Here is a 19,606-nt window from a genome sequence, read left to right as displayed (position 1 = left end):
AAAGAAAATATTGATTTTTTAGGATCTCATAACTATATGTTTCTAATTTATTAGATGAAGTTGGAGAAGTAATGCTCAAACTCTAAAGAAGATAATGAATATGGAGGTTCTTATGAGTTTACTTTCTTTTTCCTTACTAGTCTTTCTTCGTCATGTTCTTTGGGAGTGATTTTTTGACTTTGTTAAGTGAACAATATAGTCTAATTTAAATTTTAAAAGTGAATAAAGGAAAACATTGATGTGAACGTACAATTCAATGAGCGGGCAAGTGTTACATTTTTATCATTTATTAATTAAAAAATTTTTTGTAAATGTAATTTTTCTTGACAATGAAAGGCATTTTAGAGAGATCATTTTTATGTTTTTGCCCTAGGTAGATAGTTGATAAAGAAGTGGGAAGATAATATGATTAACATACTTGTTATGAACTAGGCCTAGAGTTTGCTCACCGACTGACAAAGCCCAATCCACACCCGCGTCGATGATGACCCAATATACTAACCCAATCTACTAGAGCCAGTAAAAGGCATGTTTCCCACGCTCCTCTCCTGAGGATACGTCAGCAACCGCATCCCACGACTTGCACGGGAAGTGAAATAGTTTCGTCTTATGTATCAGGCAATTCCGCCAATGCCTCAGGAGATCTAGGGACAGTTGACCTAGAATGGTGAACATGTGCTGCTCACCCTCACGTACTCGTGAAAATCCTGACAGTCATCCATTATGGGCTTGGACTTCCAGCCCATAATGGAGACCATTTTCCCTGCACTAAGGGCTCACTATAAATACCTTCCTCTACAAGAGGGTCAGGTATTCTCACTTTCTAACCCTAATCCTTGTATCTGAAATCAATATTGATTTTAGCATCAGAGTATCTGCAGGTATACCCCTATTCCGTTGATTGCTTCTAGTCCGACGAAGATCGCCGACCACGCCTCTCTTTCTGATTAGGCAAGATCAATACTATACATTAACCTTTCATATAATTTAATAGGTATTTCAAATCGTTTCAACCAAAGTTTTATGTCCCTCAAGTGTCATTGATGATAATGAATTAGTTATTAATTTTTATGCATCAAAGATTTGTGCTCCCTTACTGTACATATCATAATTTTTTTGTTTGTTATGCTTCTCAGAGTCAGGAGAAAAATGAACACTGGAGGGAAAAAATAAATGTTTGCTCGATAAATCATTATTTGAGTAAAGTGGTTTAGAGGTTACACAATCACATGGTAGTGGATTTTTAAATCTATATTTATTAATGTTTCTTTGTCACATGCTCATAATCACACAATTTATTCATGGATGGGAAAACTGTTTGATTGAAACTTACAGTTAATGCTTTAGTCGAAGAAACATTAAATCTCTTACTTGCAATATCTTGAATGCTTTTCGAGATCGTCTCAAAATTTTAAATGCTTTTCGAATCATTCTGTATATCAATAATTGTCGGTGTTTTCTTATCTTTTGTTCCCGACTCTAATATCCAGTTTATTCAGAGACAAAAATATATAATTATTGGTCATGCATTAGCAAAAAGCAACCATATACAAGGTTAGTTAGTTATCAAGTTTGTATGATATGCCTAAATAGATAGATTCATAAACAATGACCCATTTTTGTAGTGTGATATTGGATCCAATAAGCCCGACCCGGTTTTCTTACCAAACCGAAAACGGTGAAACTGAAACACAGTCAAACATGCGTTTAGCATTTCAAATCCCTTCTCCCTCTTATGCATAAACCTAGATAAACCAATTGATCCACTTTCGCTCGCAATTTCAATGCAAATTCTCCAAAATTAGGGTTTATTCAACTCTGTAACCATAACCATGGTTGCAAAAGCCATGGCTGCGACTTCGCGTGAAAACCTCGCAAGTCTCATCCACTCAGCCAAATTGGCCATTGACATACCTTCAAAGCTCGACTCATTGCGCAAATTGAAGACCGAACTTCCTCAAGAAGATCCTGTTATTCTCACTGAGTTCCTCCCTCCGCTCTTCGACTTCCTCTCAGATCGCTTCAGTCCTGTTCGCAAATTTGTCACCGAGTACTTTCGTTTGCACCTTTTTTGTTTTGATTTTTGGTTGCATTGTTGTTTGGATTTGATTTTGATGCAAGAACTTGTGTTTTTTGAAGGATGATTGGGGAAATTGGATTGATGAACACTGAGTTTTTGCCTGATATTGTGCCTGTGTTGATTGATGTTTTGGATGATGATACGCCGGCCGTTGTTCGCCAAGCTATACTGTGTGGAATCGATTTGTTTCGTTACACACTAGAGAAAATCGCGGTTCAGGTTGTTAATTTTTTCTTAATTCCAACAGCTTCAGTTCAGTTGGTTGTTGAACAAAATTGTTGTGCTGGTTTCGTGGTAGATGTATTTTTGTTTTGTTGAATGTCAGTGTTGGTAGTATTGTGTGCTTTGTTATTTTATCATGAAATTAATGCATAGGAAAGATAATATACTTGGGTTTTACTTCATTTTATTTACACACTTGGATATGTTACTGAACTCATCAACAGTTTGGAAGAGAGTGAGTGTTGGCAAGTTGAGTGAAATGTTTGTTTTGGAGGCTAATATTGAATTTTTGAATCATGATTCAAGAAACATGAGAAGTCAGGGAAGGTGATAGGATACTGGATTTGAGCCTTAGCCCAATAGAAAGGCTTAATAGATAATTGGAAGGGGGAGGGGTATATATAAAGACACCGATAGCAAGGGAGAATTGATTATGTGTATTTTCGGTTAGAAACCTTTTAGGTTGGGCATAGTGAGAATCATCTCTCCTCTGAGAAGCACTTGGCTTTTGGATTATAGGGATTTCTCTTTGTAATACTTTTAATTTCAATCAATAATACATTTTCCGCTTATCTGAATTTTGAGTTTCTATCAGAAGGTATCATTATAATCATATAGCTTAACTTGGGGTTTTGTTATCTCTATAGCCTACATCCCAATTGGGTTCTAATCTTCAAAATTTTGCAACACAGTTGATTTTGTAAACTTTTATTTTACCTTACTTGGTACAACATTATAACTTGAGCATCTTATATAAAGGGTTGAGGAAAATTTACTATTCATACCTCTAGTTCTCCATGAAAAAATGAGGAAAAGAATGATAAAATGCTAGCATGTATTTGAACATAAACTTTGAAAATTTACAATCTTGTAGTAGTTGTCTCTCATCTTATCTCATAGCTATTGCTTTCATGTATTATAGGTATATATTTTAAGTTATGAACATCTCCTTTCCTGGTTTTATTTTGTTCCAGGGTCTATATTCTAGTGATTTAGACAGCGCAATTGAATCTGCTTGGGAGTGGATGGTTAAATTCAAAGACAGAGTATACTCGATAGCATTTCAAGTGAGTAATTGTTTTCTTGATAGTATGAAATTACTTGCTTTTGTATATTCTCTGATGGTTGTACTCTGTAACTTGCTTAAAAGAATGGAAGGGGTGGAGCAAAGCTGCTGGCATTGAAGTTTGTTGAAGCAGTTATTCATCTTTACACACTTGATCCTAATGGTTCCACAGAACCCACTTCTCATCAAGGTATTATGTTTCAAGTTTGGTTAGATAATATCAGCAGTCTTTAAAAAATGTGTGTCAATTTGTTGTTATCGTAAACCTCAAAACACCTGCTTACATGGCTTTTCAATATTTTGTTTTATAGGAAAACCACCGCTATTTAATATCTCATGGCTGAGGCGGGATCATCCTGTACTTAACATTGGAGATTTGTCGATGGAAGCCAGTCATAATTTGGGTCTCTTGCTTGATCAACTTAGGTCTCCAACTGTGAAGGCTCTTAGTAACTCAGTAATCATTGTGCTGATTAAAAGGTATTGGATATTTCTTCTTTTCAAGACCTCAGGATCTAAATATTTGCTTACTTCTTTGTCTCTCTAACACACAGACAGTGATCATTATGCTTATTAAAAGATGTTCAAAGAATTCTTTTACGCCTGTTGATTCTATGACTCGTGTTGTTATCCTGATGACACATGCATAGCAATTAGATGATTAATATTTGCTCTTTTACCCCCTTACATGCGTCCACAAGGAGAATATTATGTTTTCACTTTCTGGTGATACATGCACAATGAATAGATGATCGAATTTGCTTGCTCATATGACCCTCTCAAACTTGTTCATGGGTACACAGGCATGCAAAGAAAAAAAAAAACTGATTGGGTTTTGGTCGGAAGAAAACAAAAACACTTATTTTGTAATGTTTGACACTAGTTTGAGGATTGTTCTGTGTCTGTAATTAGATTTTTTTTTTTCATTGCCTGCAATCACTGATTACTGTTAACACTGTTTGGAAAAATCTATTATTCAAATGTTACCTTATTGCTATTAACATACTCTTTTCTCTACTCCTAGCCTTTCAGCAATTGCTATAGACAGGCCTGCATTCTATGGTCGCATCTTGCCAGTTTTGCTCAGTTTGGAACCCTCAAGCTCTGTTGTTAATGGGGTCTGTGTGTCTGCGGCACATCTTGCCCTAAAGAAGGCCTTTCTTACGTGCACGAAATGTACACATCCAAGTGCTGCCCCGGTATTTTTTAGAAACCAAGATGCTTTTGATATCTTAATTTTTTGTATATGCCAACTTTTAAAATTTTCTTCATTGTTATATCATGAACAAGTTCATATTTGCCAACCCCACCCAGAGAAAAGACTTTTCTTGTTGATAAACAGCGTTATGTTTATTACTTCATACTTCCATATAATATTTTGCAATTGCATGTCATCAAGTGTTGTTAAATGGTGGCTTCTATTTCCATTGGTGGAGACAAGAAGTGTCAAAAATAGATATGGGTAAAACAGACCTAATCGAATCTAAACACTAAAGAGTAAAAACCCACTTCACACTCAACTCACTGAATTTTTATGCCATTTTTCACCTGCCCTTTTCTGTTATCCCTCTCCCATGCTTCTCTGTCATCTCTTTGTTACCCATCAATGGTGAATGATACATTTCTTGTAGATGGTCTCTCCAATGACTTAAGTCTTGCTCATGGTAGTTAAAACCCTGATTTGAATTGTAAAATCCCACAATTTTGCAATTATGCTTGCCCTCAGCGATTACGATACACTGAATCCTATTTTGAGGGAACCATGTGGAATTGCCCCTATTAATTCTTAAACTGTACAGTGTTATCAAATATCTTCCAAATATCGGTCATTATGGAGTTTCCTAACCTACCCTGCCTCCAACCCGCTACAACCTAATTCGCCTATAATGGCGGGGAGAACAAGGATAAACAGACAATTAGACTCATTTTGCAAAGTATTTATTTGGAAGTTGGAGAACAAATTCTTTTTTTTATAAATGTGTAATATTGGATTAATAGTCTCAGAAATGAAATATTGAATCGAAGGAGACCGAGATCTTATCTATGTTATGTCTGGGTAAAAGTCAACGCACTTTGATATGCCCATTTCTTTGTTTAAAACTTTAAAGTTGTTTGCGTATGAAAAGGGCGAGCTAAAAAAAATACCCAAATATATACTTTCATTCTTATTACTTTTTCCTTAAATGAGGCTTGATATACTTCATAAACGAGACATAGATGACTTATTTTTGTCTGTTTTGTTTTTGAAGTGGAGAGAACGTTTGGCAGGTGCCTTGAAGGAAATGCAGTCTGAAGGGAAGGCAGATCAGGTGTTCCAGCCAATCTCTGCAAGTAATGGAAGTACATTACCAAGCGAGGATTATCAACCAGTTATCAAGGTAACCACCATTTGTTATTTTTTTGGATATATTTTTGTTATTCTGCTATATGTTTTTATTTGAGCTGTGTATATATGAATAGGAAGGTGTGTATACGCTGGATGAAATATTGCATATGTGACTGAATAGAGATACATTTATTGTTCAAAAATTGTTTTCTTTGTAGAAGGGTTTGGCAGTAGCCTCTCCATTTCAAAATATCTGCCAATTATTAGATAGAGAATAGTTTTGTTTCATTTTATTTTTTGCTTAAGAAAATCAAGATCACTTTTTTCATACTTTATTTTTGTCTATTGTTATCTCCATTGATTGAAACTTGGAAAATGCATTAATGGGGTGTATTAGAAAGAGAAAGGATAGAGAACTTTTGTATTTCAGTTACAACTATTTGTTGTAATGATGGAAAGTTAGTTACAACAGCTTGCTTTATATAGAGTCAAGCTGTGACCTGCAGTAGTAGGTAACTCCAGATACAACTGCCAGGTGTCAGTCTAAAATTGACTGGCTTGATATCACATTCCTATTCTATTGAACACTCTAATACCCCCCCCCCCCCCCCCCCCCCCCCCCCCCTACACACACACACACACACAAACTCATGGGGAGCTAGCAACCCTGAGTTTGTGTCTAAATTCAAGAAATTTAGGAGAGGAGAGAGGTTTTGTAAGGACATCAGCAATCTGATCCACTCCTGGAATGTGGGCAACAAAGATCTTTTTGGCCAGCACTTTCTCTCTGACGAAGAAAAGGTCAATTTCCACGTGCTTGGTACGAGTGTGCATAATAGGATTGTGAGCCAACAGGACAGCTGATTGATTATCACACAAGACAACAGGTTGCTGAGTAGAGATACTAAGTTCAGAGAACAAGGTTTGCAGCCAAAGTAAATCAGCAGTGGCTTGGGCAAGGCTCCTGTACTCAGCTTCAGTGCTAGATCTAGCAACAACTGGTTGTTTCTTGGACCACCAAGAGATCAAATTATCACCAAAGTAAATAGCAGCACCTGAGGTGCTCCTTCTATCATCTGGGTCTGAAGCCCAGTCTGCATCACAGAACACTTTAATAGAGGGCAGCTGAGTGGAAGAAAGAGGAGACAACTGCAAGCCAAAATTGATGGTTCCCTTGAGATATCTGAGGATTCTTTTCACTGCAACCCAATGAGCCTCAAGAGGATGAGACATAAACTGGCAGACTTTATTGACTGAGTAAGCTATGTCAGGTCTAGTAATGGTGGCATACTGAAGAGCCCCTACAACAGATCTGTACATGAAAGGATCCTGGAGGGCAGAGGAACCAGCCTTAGTAAGTTTGCAAGAGGTTTGCATAGGGGAAGTGACAGGACTGCAGTCAGTCATTTTGGTTTTGTGCAACAAATCTCTAACATATTTAGACTGTGTGAGGAGCATAGAGCCATTAGAAGCAGATTTGACCTCTATACCTAGAAAGTAATCCAAGGCACCAAGGTGTTTGAGAGAGAAGGAGGTATTAAGCTTGGTGATAACTTCCTGTAGCAGGCTAGAGTTGCTGCCAGTGATGATAATATCATCAACATATACTAAGAGATAAATGGTGTCCTTGTGAGAGGTGAAGACAAAAAGAGAGGGATCACACTTGCTAGGTTTGAAGTGCAGTTGAAGCAAAGCTTGTTGCAGTCTTTCAAACCATTGTCTAGGGGCCTGTTTGAGGCCATAGAGAGCCTTGTGCAGCTTGCAAACTAGGGAAGAATCAGACTGAACAAAACCAGAAGGCTGTTCCATGTAAACTTCCTCAGTGAGAAGACCATTTAGAAAAGCATTGTTGACTTCCAACTACTGAATGGACCAATGCCTTGATAAAGCCACAGTTAGGATAAGCCTGATGGTGACGGGTTTGACCACAGGGGAAAAGGTCTCATTGTAATCAAATCCTTGATTTTGGTGAAACCCCTTGGCCATAAGGCGTGCCTTATACCTGTTAACAGATCCATCAGGGTTCTCTTTGACCCTTAAAACCCACTTACAACCAATAGGTTGTCTGTTGGGGGGCAGAGGTACCAGGGACCAGGTCTGATTTTTGCACAGGGCATCATATTCAGCCTGCATTGCACACTTCCATTTGTCATCAGCAAGAGCCTGTTTAACTGTTTTAGGCTCAGACTGTGTGAGCAACAGAGAGGGCTGAAGTCTAGGTTGTACAAAACCTGACTTAGCTCTAGTGATCATTTGATGTTGATTTGTGGGCTTCTGCACAACAGGGACAGCATTGAGAGGGATAGACTGGGAAGAACTGCCATCTGGAGACACAGAAGAGGAAGAAGGAGTTTGAGAAGAGGCTAAAGAGGGCAAAGATGCTGTAGGAGCAGTAGAAGAGGAAGAAGGAGTTTGAGGAGTTTGAGGAGTGAAAGAGTTGGGTTGAGGTGATATGAGGGAGGTATCTATTGAGGTAGATGAATTAGGTGAAGTAGAGGATGAAAAGGGCACTGCTGTAATATATTATAATTGACAACATTAATTAATAATTATCTTAAAATTACTGGAATGCAATATTTATTCGATAATAGATTAGTAAAATGCATTAATATTTTCTTATAACTGAGGCTAATTCTGGTGTCACAGGGGATCATGGCTGTGAAAATACAGATGAATTGCCAATAGGTATTTTAGAAACAGAGGTAGTAGTTATAGATTTGTCAAACACCGTTGGGTTATGTCTGTGATGATTCAAATGAATCTTCATGGATTATTAGTTAATTTTTTTTTATTGCATATTTTCAGTGTGCTAGTTATTAACTTACTTTATGAGAAAATTTTACAAAATGTCGTGGGCAAAAATAAATCTCTTGCAAATTATTTAATTATAGTAGGGCATTTATCCACTGAAATATCAAGTGTGTCTTAGTAGTTCTGGATGACAATGTTATCATTTTACAGGAAGAGGATGCTGCAGTAAGTTTGTTTGATTCAGGGCACATTCATTTCGGAAGAAAACGATCAGGATCACCAAATGGAAGTGACTTAGCTGAAGATGCAGATGTTCCTGGAAAACGTGTTAGAACAACAGCTGATGGTTTACAACATAAACCTAAAATGGAATTAGATGAAGGTACTGCTAACACACAGGATGACACTCCTTCGACTGCACCAGCATCTTCAAAAGGAGATGCGGATAATGGGCCTGTACAGCAGCTTGTTGCCATGTTTGGTGCTTTGGTTGCTCAAGGTGAAAAGGCTGTTGCATCTTTGGAAATTCTTATCTCAAGTATTTCTGCTGACTTACTAGCTGAGGTGGTGATGGCAAATATGCGTTATCTACCTCCAAATTGCCCTAATGCTGAAGGAAATGACGAACAGTTGCATGACATTAGTATATTTGGTTCTCATGACAAGGCTAAATACCCACAATCATTTGTGGCTGGTGTTATGTCACTTTCTAGTACTTTCCCGCCTGTTGCTTCACTTCTTGATGCTCGTCAATCAGTGTCCAATGTTCATCAATCAGGGTCCAATGTTCATCAATCAGGGTCCAATGTTCATCAATCAGTGTCCAATGTTCATCAATCAGGGTCCAATGTTCATCAATCAGTGTCCAATGATTTAGTGGTATAACTTATGTGATATATATATATATATATATATATATATATATATATATTTTTTTTGTTTTTATACCCTACTTTTTTTATTGTTTATTTCTGATAGTTATCCTTTGACTAACTTTGTAAACACATTGTAGAAGTCTCACGGGGAGGATGGAATTTCTTCAACTGGAGTAGATAGTAGTGTTATGCATTCTGGCATGATTCTTTCATCTCAAAATGCACCATCGCCTACTGATTTTCCATCTTCTGATACTTGTATACCTGGAATGGAGAATCTCAGTACAACTCTGCCTTGTGACATAGATGACATTGGCAACTTAGAGAGTGGAATCCCTGGCCTGGATTCTTTTGGTCGAAATGATGCATTGTCAGAAACTTTGGCTGCTCCCTCATTGGTTTCCACTGATATGCAAATAGAAGATGCCAGTCAAGAGCAAGTTACAAGTTTGGATAATAGCCCACCCTTGAGCTTAGTTCCATCAATATCCGCAGATAAATCTGAGGAGCTGAGCCCAAAAACAGTTGCTGCAGATGTCAATAGTTTGGTATCCTCAACAGCTACTTCAGTTGTGTTGCCTTCTCGTCTAGTCTTGCCAAAGATGATTGCTCCAGTCGTTGATCTTGCAGATGAACAGAAGGATCATGTGCAAATATCATGTTTTATGCGCATCATTGATGCATATAAGCAAATATCTGTAGCTGGAGGCTCAAAAGTTCGATTTTCAATACTTGCTTATTTAGGAGTTGAGGTGAAAATTCCAACTTATCAAGAATGTCTGATTTTTTATTTATTTTTTGGTTGTGTAATGTAATGACAAATGAGGTTAAGTGTTCGATATATGAACTGCCATATTCAAGATTTTTTTAGAAGCGTGGACGTCCCACTGAGAATAAAGTGAGTGTAGCAGAGATGAAGATGTAGCGTTGGATGTGTGGTAAGACTAAACAGGATAAGATTAGAAATGACAATATTAGAAAGAGGGTTGGGGTAACAAATATAGTAGAAAAGATGGTCGAAAATAGACTTAGGTGGTTTGGGCATATGTTGATTTTGTTGTAAGGAGAGTAGATCAAATGGGGAGGAGTCAAACAACTAGAGGTAGATGAAGACCTAGAAAAGCTATTAAGAAATATCTTGAGATTAACGAATTGAATAGAAACATGGTATTTGATTGAACATTATGGCGTAATTTGATCCATGTAGCCGACCCCACTTGTTGGAAGTCCCACTATATATTCTTTGTTGTATTCTGTATGTCTTAATAAAATTTATAATGACTTTTAACTTCTGATGTTCCCTTTTAAATACATTTATCTCTATTAGGAAGCTGCATTTACCCTCCTAATATCTTTTTCTTTCGCCAATCATGATTTTTACATGGCCTCCTGTTTAAACTATCTTGTTTACCACAATACATTACTTTGAACATTAAATGTTTTCCTATTACCTGTTTTATAGTTCTGAATTTTATGCAATTAGGATTTAAATTTCCGTTGCTAGTTGAATGCATGTTTATTATTTCTTCATGCTTGCACTCAGTTTTTCCTTTTCCTTTTAGATAAATGTGTTTAACTAGTGGAATGTAACTGTTTTTCTTTTTTCATTCATCATACAGTTTCCTTTGGAGTTAGACCCGTGGAAATTGTTACAAAAGCATATTTTGATTGATTACTCTAGTCATGAGGTAAGCGCTTGCCATATGTGTTAAATACCGCTTCATACCAATTTCTCTATCGATTAGCTTTGGCATGATTAATACAATAAAGTAAACTCTTTCCACCTCACCTCAGAACTAATTGAAAGAGAAAGCAATGTATGCTATCTTTATAGTATTTGTTTACTCTTAATGTATTAGCTCATTCGATCATTTAAATTTATTTAAATTAAGAGACCATCCTTAACCACCCTTTAATTTTGTTTTTGGAAATAATCAAGAACCTATCTTTGAAAATTTAGGTTTGTCTTTAGATAAATAGGATAACTTTTTCCACCTCCAAACTTGGAGGGCTAACCCCGTCTTTATTATGACTGAGTCTCGTTATACTTTTGGACTTGTTTTGTTTTGTTTTGTCGCTTTATTCTTAAAATCTAAAAAAGCCTGTTTAAAGGCATTAAGTTGGTATGCCTTGTACTGCAAGTATAATGGATACTGCCGTTTTTAGAGCTAACAATATATGAAGAACATGTTAACTTGTAAATCTAGTCAACTATTAAGTACCATCTGTGTTGTTGCTGAATTGATTAAAGACACTGTTTAGATAATCCAGTCAACTATTAAGTGCCATCTGCATTGGTTAATAATCTACAAATGCTGACAATGAGTGCCTTGTGTGTCAGGGACATGAGTTGACATTGCGTGTCCTCTACAGGTTATTTGGTGAGGCTGAAGTGGAGCCTGACTTCTTTTCTTCCACAACTGCAGCTTCTGTATATGAAACATTCCTCCTAACAGTGGTCTGTATTTTTTTTGTTTATTTGTTTCTTGTTTGTCCATTTGCGAGGCAAGAGTTGAGCTTTTGGTTAAACTTCTAATGCAGGCAGAAGCACTTAGAGATTCTTTTCCACCTTCGGATAAATCATTAAGTAAACTGCTCGGTGAATCTCCTTATTTGCCAAAATCAGTTTTAAAAATTTTAGAGAACATGTGTTCTCCTGGAAATGGGGATAAAGTTGGAAAGGAATCATACACATTGAATGCGGATAGAGTTACTCAAGGTCTAAGTGCTGTATGGAGTTTGATTCTTCTAAGGCCTCCCATTCGGGATACTTGCTTAAAAATTGCTTTACAGGTTTTTCTCGTACTTTTTATATTAAACATTTGTGGTGTTTTTTCTGTGTAGTTGTGATTTTTTTTCAGAAATCCTTTGATTCGGTTGTTTTTCCCCCTCACATGTTTAAATTGACATCAAAAGTAGGAGGCTTAATGATATTTGAATATGTTCCCAGTGTTCTTTGAATTATAGGACCTGAACTTTCAAACCTTGCTTCCCTTCGTATTAGTAAATTTCTGTGTCTAACTTACTTTTTTCTTTGATCTTTATTTTTATTATTTTTTGTTTTCTTTCCATTTTTCATTGAAAGAGTGCAGTGCATCACTTGGAAGAAGTGCGCATGAAAGCAATACGTCTGGTACTAGAGCATACTTTTCAGTTGAAGAATTTAATTGTCTGCATAAAAACACCTGTCTTATACTTTCGGCTCTTGTAGGTAGCAAATAAACTTTATCCTTTATCATCAATTTCTAAGCAAATAGAAGATTTTGCTAAGGAAATGATGTTCTCAGTGATGAGTAGTGATGCTTCTGAAGCTACAGATGCTGAAGGGTCCATTGCTGATTCACAAAAGGTATTCATATTTTTATGGATTTACTTTTATTTTTTCTGATTAGAGTCTATTTTCAGCAGATTTTTTTTCCATTTTTTTGTTGAACTAGATATACTATTTTACTTTTTCTCTTTTCCTTTTCAGGGACGTGATATTGAAAAGCTTGCAAATGAACCACTGTCTTTGAGTGGCAGTACTAAGGAAGTCTCAGATAATCGGCCACCAAGCTCATCTGAGGCTACCTCACTACTTTCAGTTTCTGAGGCTCAGAGGGGCATGTCATTGTATTTTGCTTTGTGCACAAAGGTATTGTGTTATTTCCTAGAATATATCCAGTTGAAACTATAGGGGCTAATCCTTCAGTTATTGAAGGAGGAAAAATAAATAAAAAGAAAATTATATTGATGTGATGTGAATATGTTGGGTATTATGAAAATGTTACGTATTATTATTTATAGTACTACTAGACTCTTAATTTGATTATTAAAGGAATCAAATCGTGATATATAAGAAAATATGGAGACCAATCTAAGAGATAATCTATGTGATACTTCAAATTACTGAGATATAATAGAAATGGTATAAGATATTTTTATATGGTCTAACACTTGCTTGAGCTTATTATTCCTAAAATTTGGATTGAGCCTAATTCAACCTTACAAAACCGGTTTGTAAGGTGAGAACTGTCTCCATGTATTAGTACAGGCATATGTTCTAGACATATCTCATTCGAAGTGGAACTCTTAACACCCTCCTCACGCCCAATACTATTGGGCTTGGGTGTATTTATAAAAATGAAATGCCAAAAAAAAGTAATTTGACATTGGAGACTGGTAGATCATATCTAGGACAAAAAGAAGGGGTTATAGAATGCATCTGGAGCAAAAGTCAAGTTCGGATTGCATCTGGGTGGGATAGAATTTAGAACTTAGAACAAACAATCACTGGGAGAAATCTAGGGCCAAACAACTTTTCTGAAATAGCCGGAATATCAAGTTCAACTCATTTATTTTACGAACTTAATTTTGAGATTAAGTTCGACTAATTTTGTTCATGAATCAAGTTCAACAAATTAATAAATCCACCGGTTCTTAACTCAAGTTCCGACTATTTCCTTCTTTAATAAATGAGTTGAACTTGATATTCCGGCTATTTCATTAGATTCTATCCTAATTCTTAATTAAATAAGGAAATAGATCAAGATACATGAGAAAATATTGGAGATGCAATCTAGATATTATAATATAATTTTTATATATGTTGACAATTTTTTCTATATTTTGCATGTTCTGTAACATGCTTTTAGTGGTTTGATCAAAAGTTCCTTATGTTGATGCTTTGTGATGACAGAAACACTCCCTCTTTCGCGAAATATTTGTCATCTATAGAAACACATCAAAAGCAGCAAAACAGGTTTCAAATTTTTTCATATGTATTCTAGTGAATGTTGTGAACTATTTGTTTTTGGTCACTAGGTTTATGTCATTAATTGTATGGCGCAGGCTATTCATCGTCAGATTCCCATACTAGTTCGTACATTGGGTTCATCTTCAGTTCTCCTTGAAATTATATCAGATCCCCCAAATGGAAGTGAGCATCTCCTAATGCAGGTTTACTGTTTTACCCTATAATTTTTTGCAAATGTAAAAATTTACAGAAATATATTGAATACTGTATTACCATATAATTCTTGTGTGAATCTCTTGGTAATGTATTGCGTATTGTTATTTTTTCATTGGCCATGTCAGGTGTTGCATACACTTACTGATGGTACAATCCCTTCTAAGGATTTAATATTTACTGTGAAAAGGTTACATGATTCAAAACTTAAGGTATGTCAAAATTTTCCCGTGTAAGTTTTGTAGTAAAAAACTCAGGATTTTGCCTAATACCGATTACCTATCTGGCTGGTCCTTTACAGAATGCAGAGGTTCTTATTCCAATATTGCCATTCCTACCGAAAAATGAGGTACTTCCTATTTTTTCGTTACATTTAGGTAAGAATTTAACTGTTTTAGTAAAATTACAAAGTGAATTCAATTCAAGAAAAAATTGTCATGTGAGGTATTATCAATGGGTCATGTTAGATTTGTTTGTAAGTTACGTCTTTTTTCTTTGTTTACTTTCGTATAATCTTGAAATATCTTGTTTTTCATTTGGTGAATATCTTTTAATAGGTAATGCCGGTTTTTGCCAACATTGTTAAGATGCCTTTTGAGAAGTTTCAAGAAGCACTTGGTCGCATATTGCAGGTATGATTCACTCCTTTATTGCAAATAATCAGAGTTGCTAATTAATGTGGGACCTAAGGAGACTCATTTCAATTCTTAAATGTTAAGTAGGGTTAGTAGAACCAAGTATTGTATTATATTTGCCTGCCTGTCCACCTAAACCAAAAGCTATTATTGATGCTATAACAGAACTTTGTAACAATAACTCAGAAATATAGGATTTTGAAGTTGTATCTTCTCAAGATATACGAAGGAAAAAATTAAGTGAAAAGTTGTGACAAATAGCTGTTAGATATAAAACCGGTTTACTTAGTGAAAATGTTTTCTATTCTATATTCCTAAAATGTGTTCACTTTAATTTGCTAATAAATTGATGTAGAACACTTGAAGTGAACCATTGTGATGTAGGTAAGATGAAATGCTAGTCAGGTATGATACATTTTTGGAAATAATGAAACTAATTTTTTTTTGTTGGCATTTTCACTGTTGTCAAAAATCACACACAGTTGTTCACTTCATGAGTCTATTTGTTAGCAAGTAAAGTAAACACAATTTTGAAAATAAGAATAGATTTATTTTTTTGCAAAGTAAAAGAAGCACTTGTTTTTTAGGTTGCTCCTTTTTTTTGGGAAAGTTGTAGACCTTGAGCCTGAAAAAAGAAATCGAGTTTAGGAAAGGCTTCATTAACGGTGGATAAAGAAACTAGATTCTGACCTTCCAAGAAATATAAAATGGGACATACAAAACTAGACTTCAGAACTTGTAATTAACACATGGAGGAAAATTGTTTTTTGTTTACTGAGTTCATTCATTTTCTTCGGTAGGGGAAGTGGAAGAGGAATGTGAGAATGGATGGGGGAAGGGCGTGGCTGAGTGGGTGTGGAGTATTGTATGCAAAAAGCATGAAATATTTTGTTAGGATTAGCATTACACCTGCTTGAAATTTAGCACTTGTAGCTACAGATTTTAGGAGATAACTTGAACAAAATGTATTCCCCATGATATTATAAGATAATATTGTTCTGAATTGTTGATACTTTTAGTTATCGAATTAATTGGGAAGCACATATACAGGGATCATCACAATCTGGTCCGGTGCTTACACCAGCCGAAATATTAATTGCTATTCATGGAATTGATCCTGAAAGAGATGGAATTCCCTTAAAAAAGGTAGGGCTCTTGTGATTATGGTTTTGTGCATCATGCTTATTCAAGAAATCAAAATACATTTTGCATAACTGAGGGGTCTACATGCAGGTAACTGATGCGTGCAATGCTTGCTTTGACAAGCGACAAACTTTTACCCAAGAAGTTCTTGCCAAAGTTTTGAATCAATTGGTATGTTATGTGGGAATTGCTTTATGTAATTGAAAAGGATATTCAACATAGTTTGATCTCATACAGCAACTGCTCTTCCCTGCAGGTTGAGCAGATTCCTCTTCCTTTATTGTTCATGCGTACGGTATTACAAGCAATAAGTGCTTTTCCAACATTGGTAAGAAGCTCACTGACACAAGGAAATGCAATAGTACAAAGAAACACATTTGATTATTTGTTGTGTAACAAAATTTAGGAATTTGATTAGTAATGATTACTTAGTGCTTTGAAACCCCATATAGATCTCTCAAAGCTACATCGCTTATCTTTCACAATTGAATTACTTCCTTATTTTCCAATTAAAAATTTACCATCATTCTATTATATATGTTTTACTGTTTGATTTGAATTTGACATATTTTTTACAAATTACTGACTTGGTTAAATTTCTACAGGTGGACTTTATTATGGGGATTCTCGCCCGCCTTGTGAAGAAGCAGGTAATTATTTGATCAATCTTATGTTTGATAATCTACTCAGCTGTTCGGTTTACATATACATGACTAAATGCGTTGCTGTAGGTATGGAAACAACCCAAGCTGTGGGTGGGATTCGTGAAGTGTTTGCAATTGACAAAACCTCAGTCATTTGGTGTTTTGCTTCAGGTATTATCATTTGTAAATTCAAACTGTTTGGTGTTAACTTAGTCCTAAGCTCTTCTCTCCATCATATGTTCTCATTAAGTTTTTAATTTTTTATTGGCTTAGTTCAGCACTCATTTGCATACTTATTTTGTATAGAAAGTAAACAATTTAAAGAAGGATGAGATTATCAGTTATTATTCATATGTAAGAAGATTTATCAAGGCTGACATGGTATCTGTTGGGATTAAAAGTAATTTACAAACAATTTTTATTGTTAATGGTGTTCATTGTGGTTACTAGTATTCCGTTGAACACCCGTAGCACCAATTTGTACATTATTATACCATATCATGAGATTTTTTTACATTTCTTTGTTAAATAGTAGATAGTGGGAGAGCTCTATTTACCCCAAGATTAATCATACAATACATGTAATATGGCGGCTGTTAGATGAATATATAATTTTTGAAGCGGAGAGGATTGCGTCGGCTGTATTCTTGGAAGATATTTTAGAATTTTGATTATATTCAATGTTAGAATTTGATTCTCGGGTATGAAATGATTCCAATAATCCAATGTCTGATCTAGGTATAATAAAAAGGATATCACAAGTGTATATTATACAAATAAAAAAATGTAATTGAGGTTTATTAACTTTTGAATTACTTATAGTGATCTTGTAATTATCAAGTAGACGTTACCAAATACTTTCTATTAGTTTTTAAAATACCTTGCTGCTCATTTGGTACAGAAGTTTGTGGCAGAAGGGAACCTAAAAGGAAAGATAGAAAATATATGCTTTTGATCCTTATATTCTATTTCCTGGCAATACATATCTCCCCTTCTGTTCTATTTTTCAACTCGATTTCATCATTTCGGGATGGTCTTTGTGAAAGTTCTTATATGTTTAAAAATTATGTTCTAATGTGTTTCTGGTGGTGTATGCTTATGTGCAGCTACCTCCACCACAATTGGAAGCTGCATTAAATAAAGTTGCTGCACTGAAGGCACCATTGATTGCTCATGCTAGCCAGCCAGATATACAATCTTCACTTCCCAGGTTCATTAATCACTCGGCACGATAGGGCTTTTATTTCCCTTTGCCTTCTATATTTTTTGTTTTTTTTAAAGTGGATGTTTATTCTTTATTTCTGTGTTTAAATTCATTTTTGGTTTGGGAAGGGGAAAACAATGATTTTTGTTGTTGCCAATATGGATTCTTAGTTTAAGTTTTTGTTCAGGTCTGTGCTGGTCGTTCTTGGCATCGTTTCCGATTCTCAGGTTTCAAGTCATCCAGCCATCGTTTCCGATTCTCAGGTTTCAAGTCATCCAGCCATCGTTTCCGATTCTCAGGTTTCAAGTCAGGCAGGCATTGTTTCCGATTCTCAGGTTTCAAGTCAGCCAGGTATTGTTTCCGATTCCCAGGTTTCAAGTCAGCCAGGCATTGTTTCTGATTCCCAGGTTTCAAGTCAGCCACAAACTAGCCAAACACAGACAGTTGAGACAAGCAACTCAGATAAGGACACAACGACTGAAAAATCCCAAGAACCGTCTGCAGCGAGTTAAACTTAAACAAGCAAGCATGTTTGTGCGGTGGAATCCACTAGTCAACTGTGAGACTCGAGTTAAATTATAGCCCATACCTTACTGAGACTAAGCTGCTATTAGTTATCTCAAGAAAATGGAATATGATGGACCAGAATTGATGGATTTGGCATGTTCAAATGGCTGAGTAGTTGGTCCACGTGCCAAAGGTTTTGTACATTTGCATAATGGGGCAGCAATCTGGCTTTGTACATTTGTAGGTGGAATGATGTATTTTAGGATGGTATAAGAAGAATCATACAATCAAATTGGTCCCAATTTTGGGTTTCTGCTAGAGCAGTGTTACAATTAGGAATGTATACACAATATATTGATCACCTATTGGAAGCTTTTCTTGTGTTAGTCTTGAACATTATGTATCTAGGGTTTAGACATGTATTTATGAGTATTTATTTATTCATCCTTTCTATAATAAATTTGTTACGTTGTTTTATGGTTAAAAAGATGAAGGACAGATATAAATATAGGAAAAATAGAATGGGAACATATATTTTATTTGTTGAAGCAATACACTTAGAGCATCTTCAATGGTGGTATTTTCTTTTGAGTTCTCCACCTAGACATGCCACATCATAGTACCATTGCGTTGCAATGCAACTATGAAAAAATTGTGGTACCCAATCAAATTAGTTTATGAGGTAAAGTTGTGGGCCCAATAATAACTTTTTAGAATTATACAATTAAAATAAAAATTATAAAAATTATTTTAAGATGATGTGGCTAGTGGGACCCATAAAGAACCAAAAAATGGGTTACACCATTGGAGATGCTCTTATAGTGTTTTAAACTACACGTCATCACTAATCTATGAATGAAGTGGGATAAACAAAAACGGCCACATTTTCATTTCCACTAAAAGAGAAAATGGAATAACTAAAACTACTTTCTACACTTGGAATAACTAAAACTACTTTCTAAGTGTAGGAAACATTTATCAATAAAAATAAAAAGAAAATATTAGAACATAGAATAAAAAAAAATACAGCCACATAATGCAATTCAAAAGCAATAATTTTATTTGCCTTAGGTTAGGTAAACTCTAACTTTTTTCTCTCTTAAAAACTCAAACTGAGAAGTGACTTTGTAAACAAATCTGTCAATTGATTCTCTATTCTGCAATAAATCAAAGTCACTTCTCAATTTTGATGCATCTCTCTTAAG

General features: G+C 35.4%; 1 protein-coding gene across 2 annotated transcripts; it reads left to right on the top strand.

Annotated features, from left to right (window-relative positions):
• Nucleotides 1-1,643: 1,643 nt before the first annotated feature.
• On the top strand, nt 1,644-18,845 carry LOC131601326 (uncharacterized). 2 transcript variants are annotated; one of them, XM_058873110.1, is made up of 28 exons: nt 1,644-2,050; nt 2,140-2,299; nt 3,277-3,369; nt 3,453-3,558; nt 3,680-3,848; nt 4,393-4,567; nt 5,618-5,746; nt 8,656-9,223; nt 9,266-9,324; nt 9,458-10,072; nt 10,940-11,008; nt 11,662-11,778; nt 11,862-12,113; nt 12,406-12,453; nt 12,532-12,669; nt 12,793-12,954; nt 13,999-14,061; nt 14,151-14,258; nt 14,397-14,480; nt 14,570-14,617; nt 14,826-14,900; nt 15,954-16,049; nt 16,137-16,217; nt 16,303-16,374; nt 16,652-16,696; nt 16,778-16,861; nt 17,797-17,900; nt 18,082-18,845. In XM_058873110.1, exons 1-28 carry the CDS (start codon nt 1,833-1,835, stop codon nt 18,404-18,406), a joined length of 4,263 nt encoding a protein of 1,420 aa, XP_058729093.1. In that variant the 5' UTR covers nt 1,644-1,832; the 3' UTR covers nt 18,407-18,845. The 2 variants fall into 2 exon arrangements, with proteins under 2 accessions (XP_058729093.1, XP_058729092.1); XM_058873109.1 differs by having other exon boundaries at nt 1,645-2,050; nt 8,656-9,324.
• Nucleotides 18,846-19,606: the final 761 nt, after the last annotated feature.

This window comes from Vicia villosa, linkage group LG5, assembly GCF_029867415.1.
Source record: "Vicia villosa cultivar HV-30 ecotype Madison, WI linkage group LG5, Vvil1.0, whole genome shotgun sequence".
NCBI classification, from domain to species: domain Eukaryota; kingdom Viridiplantae; phylum Streptophyta; class Magnoliopsida; order Fabales; family Fabaceae; genus Vicia; species Vicia villosa.
This window is presented reverse-complemented; position numbering and strand designations above follow the sequence as displayed.

Bases quoted from the DNA above. Each gene is read 5' to 3' on its own strand.
- LOC131601326 (XM_058873109.1), top strand. From the start codon at position 1,833: ATGGTTGCAAAAGCCATGGCTGCGACTTCGCGTGAAAACCTCGCAAGT. The intron at 12,670-12,792 runs GTATTCATATTT...TTTCCTTTTCAG, and splicing joins CCATTGCTGATTCACAAAAG to GGACGTGATATTGAAAAGCT. The intron at 14,481-14,569 runs GTATGTCAAAAT...GGTCCTTTACAG, and splicing joins TACATGATTCAAAACTTAAG to AATGCAGAGGTTCTTATTCC.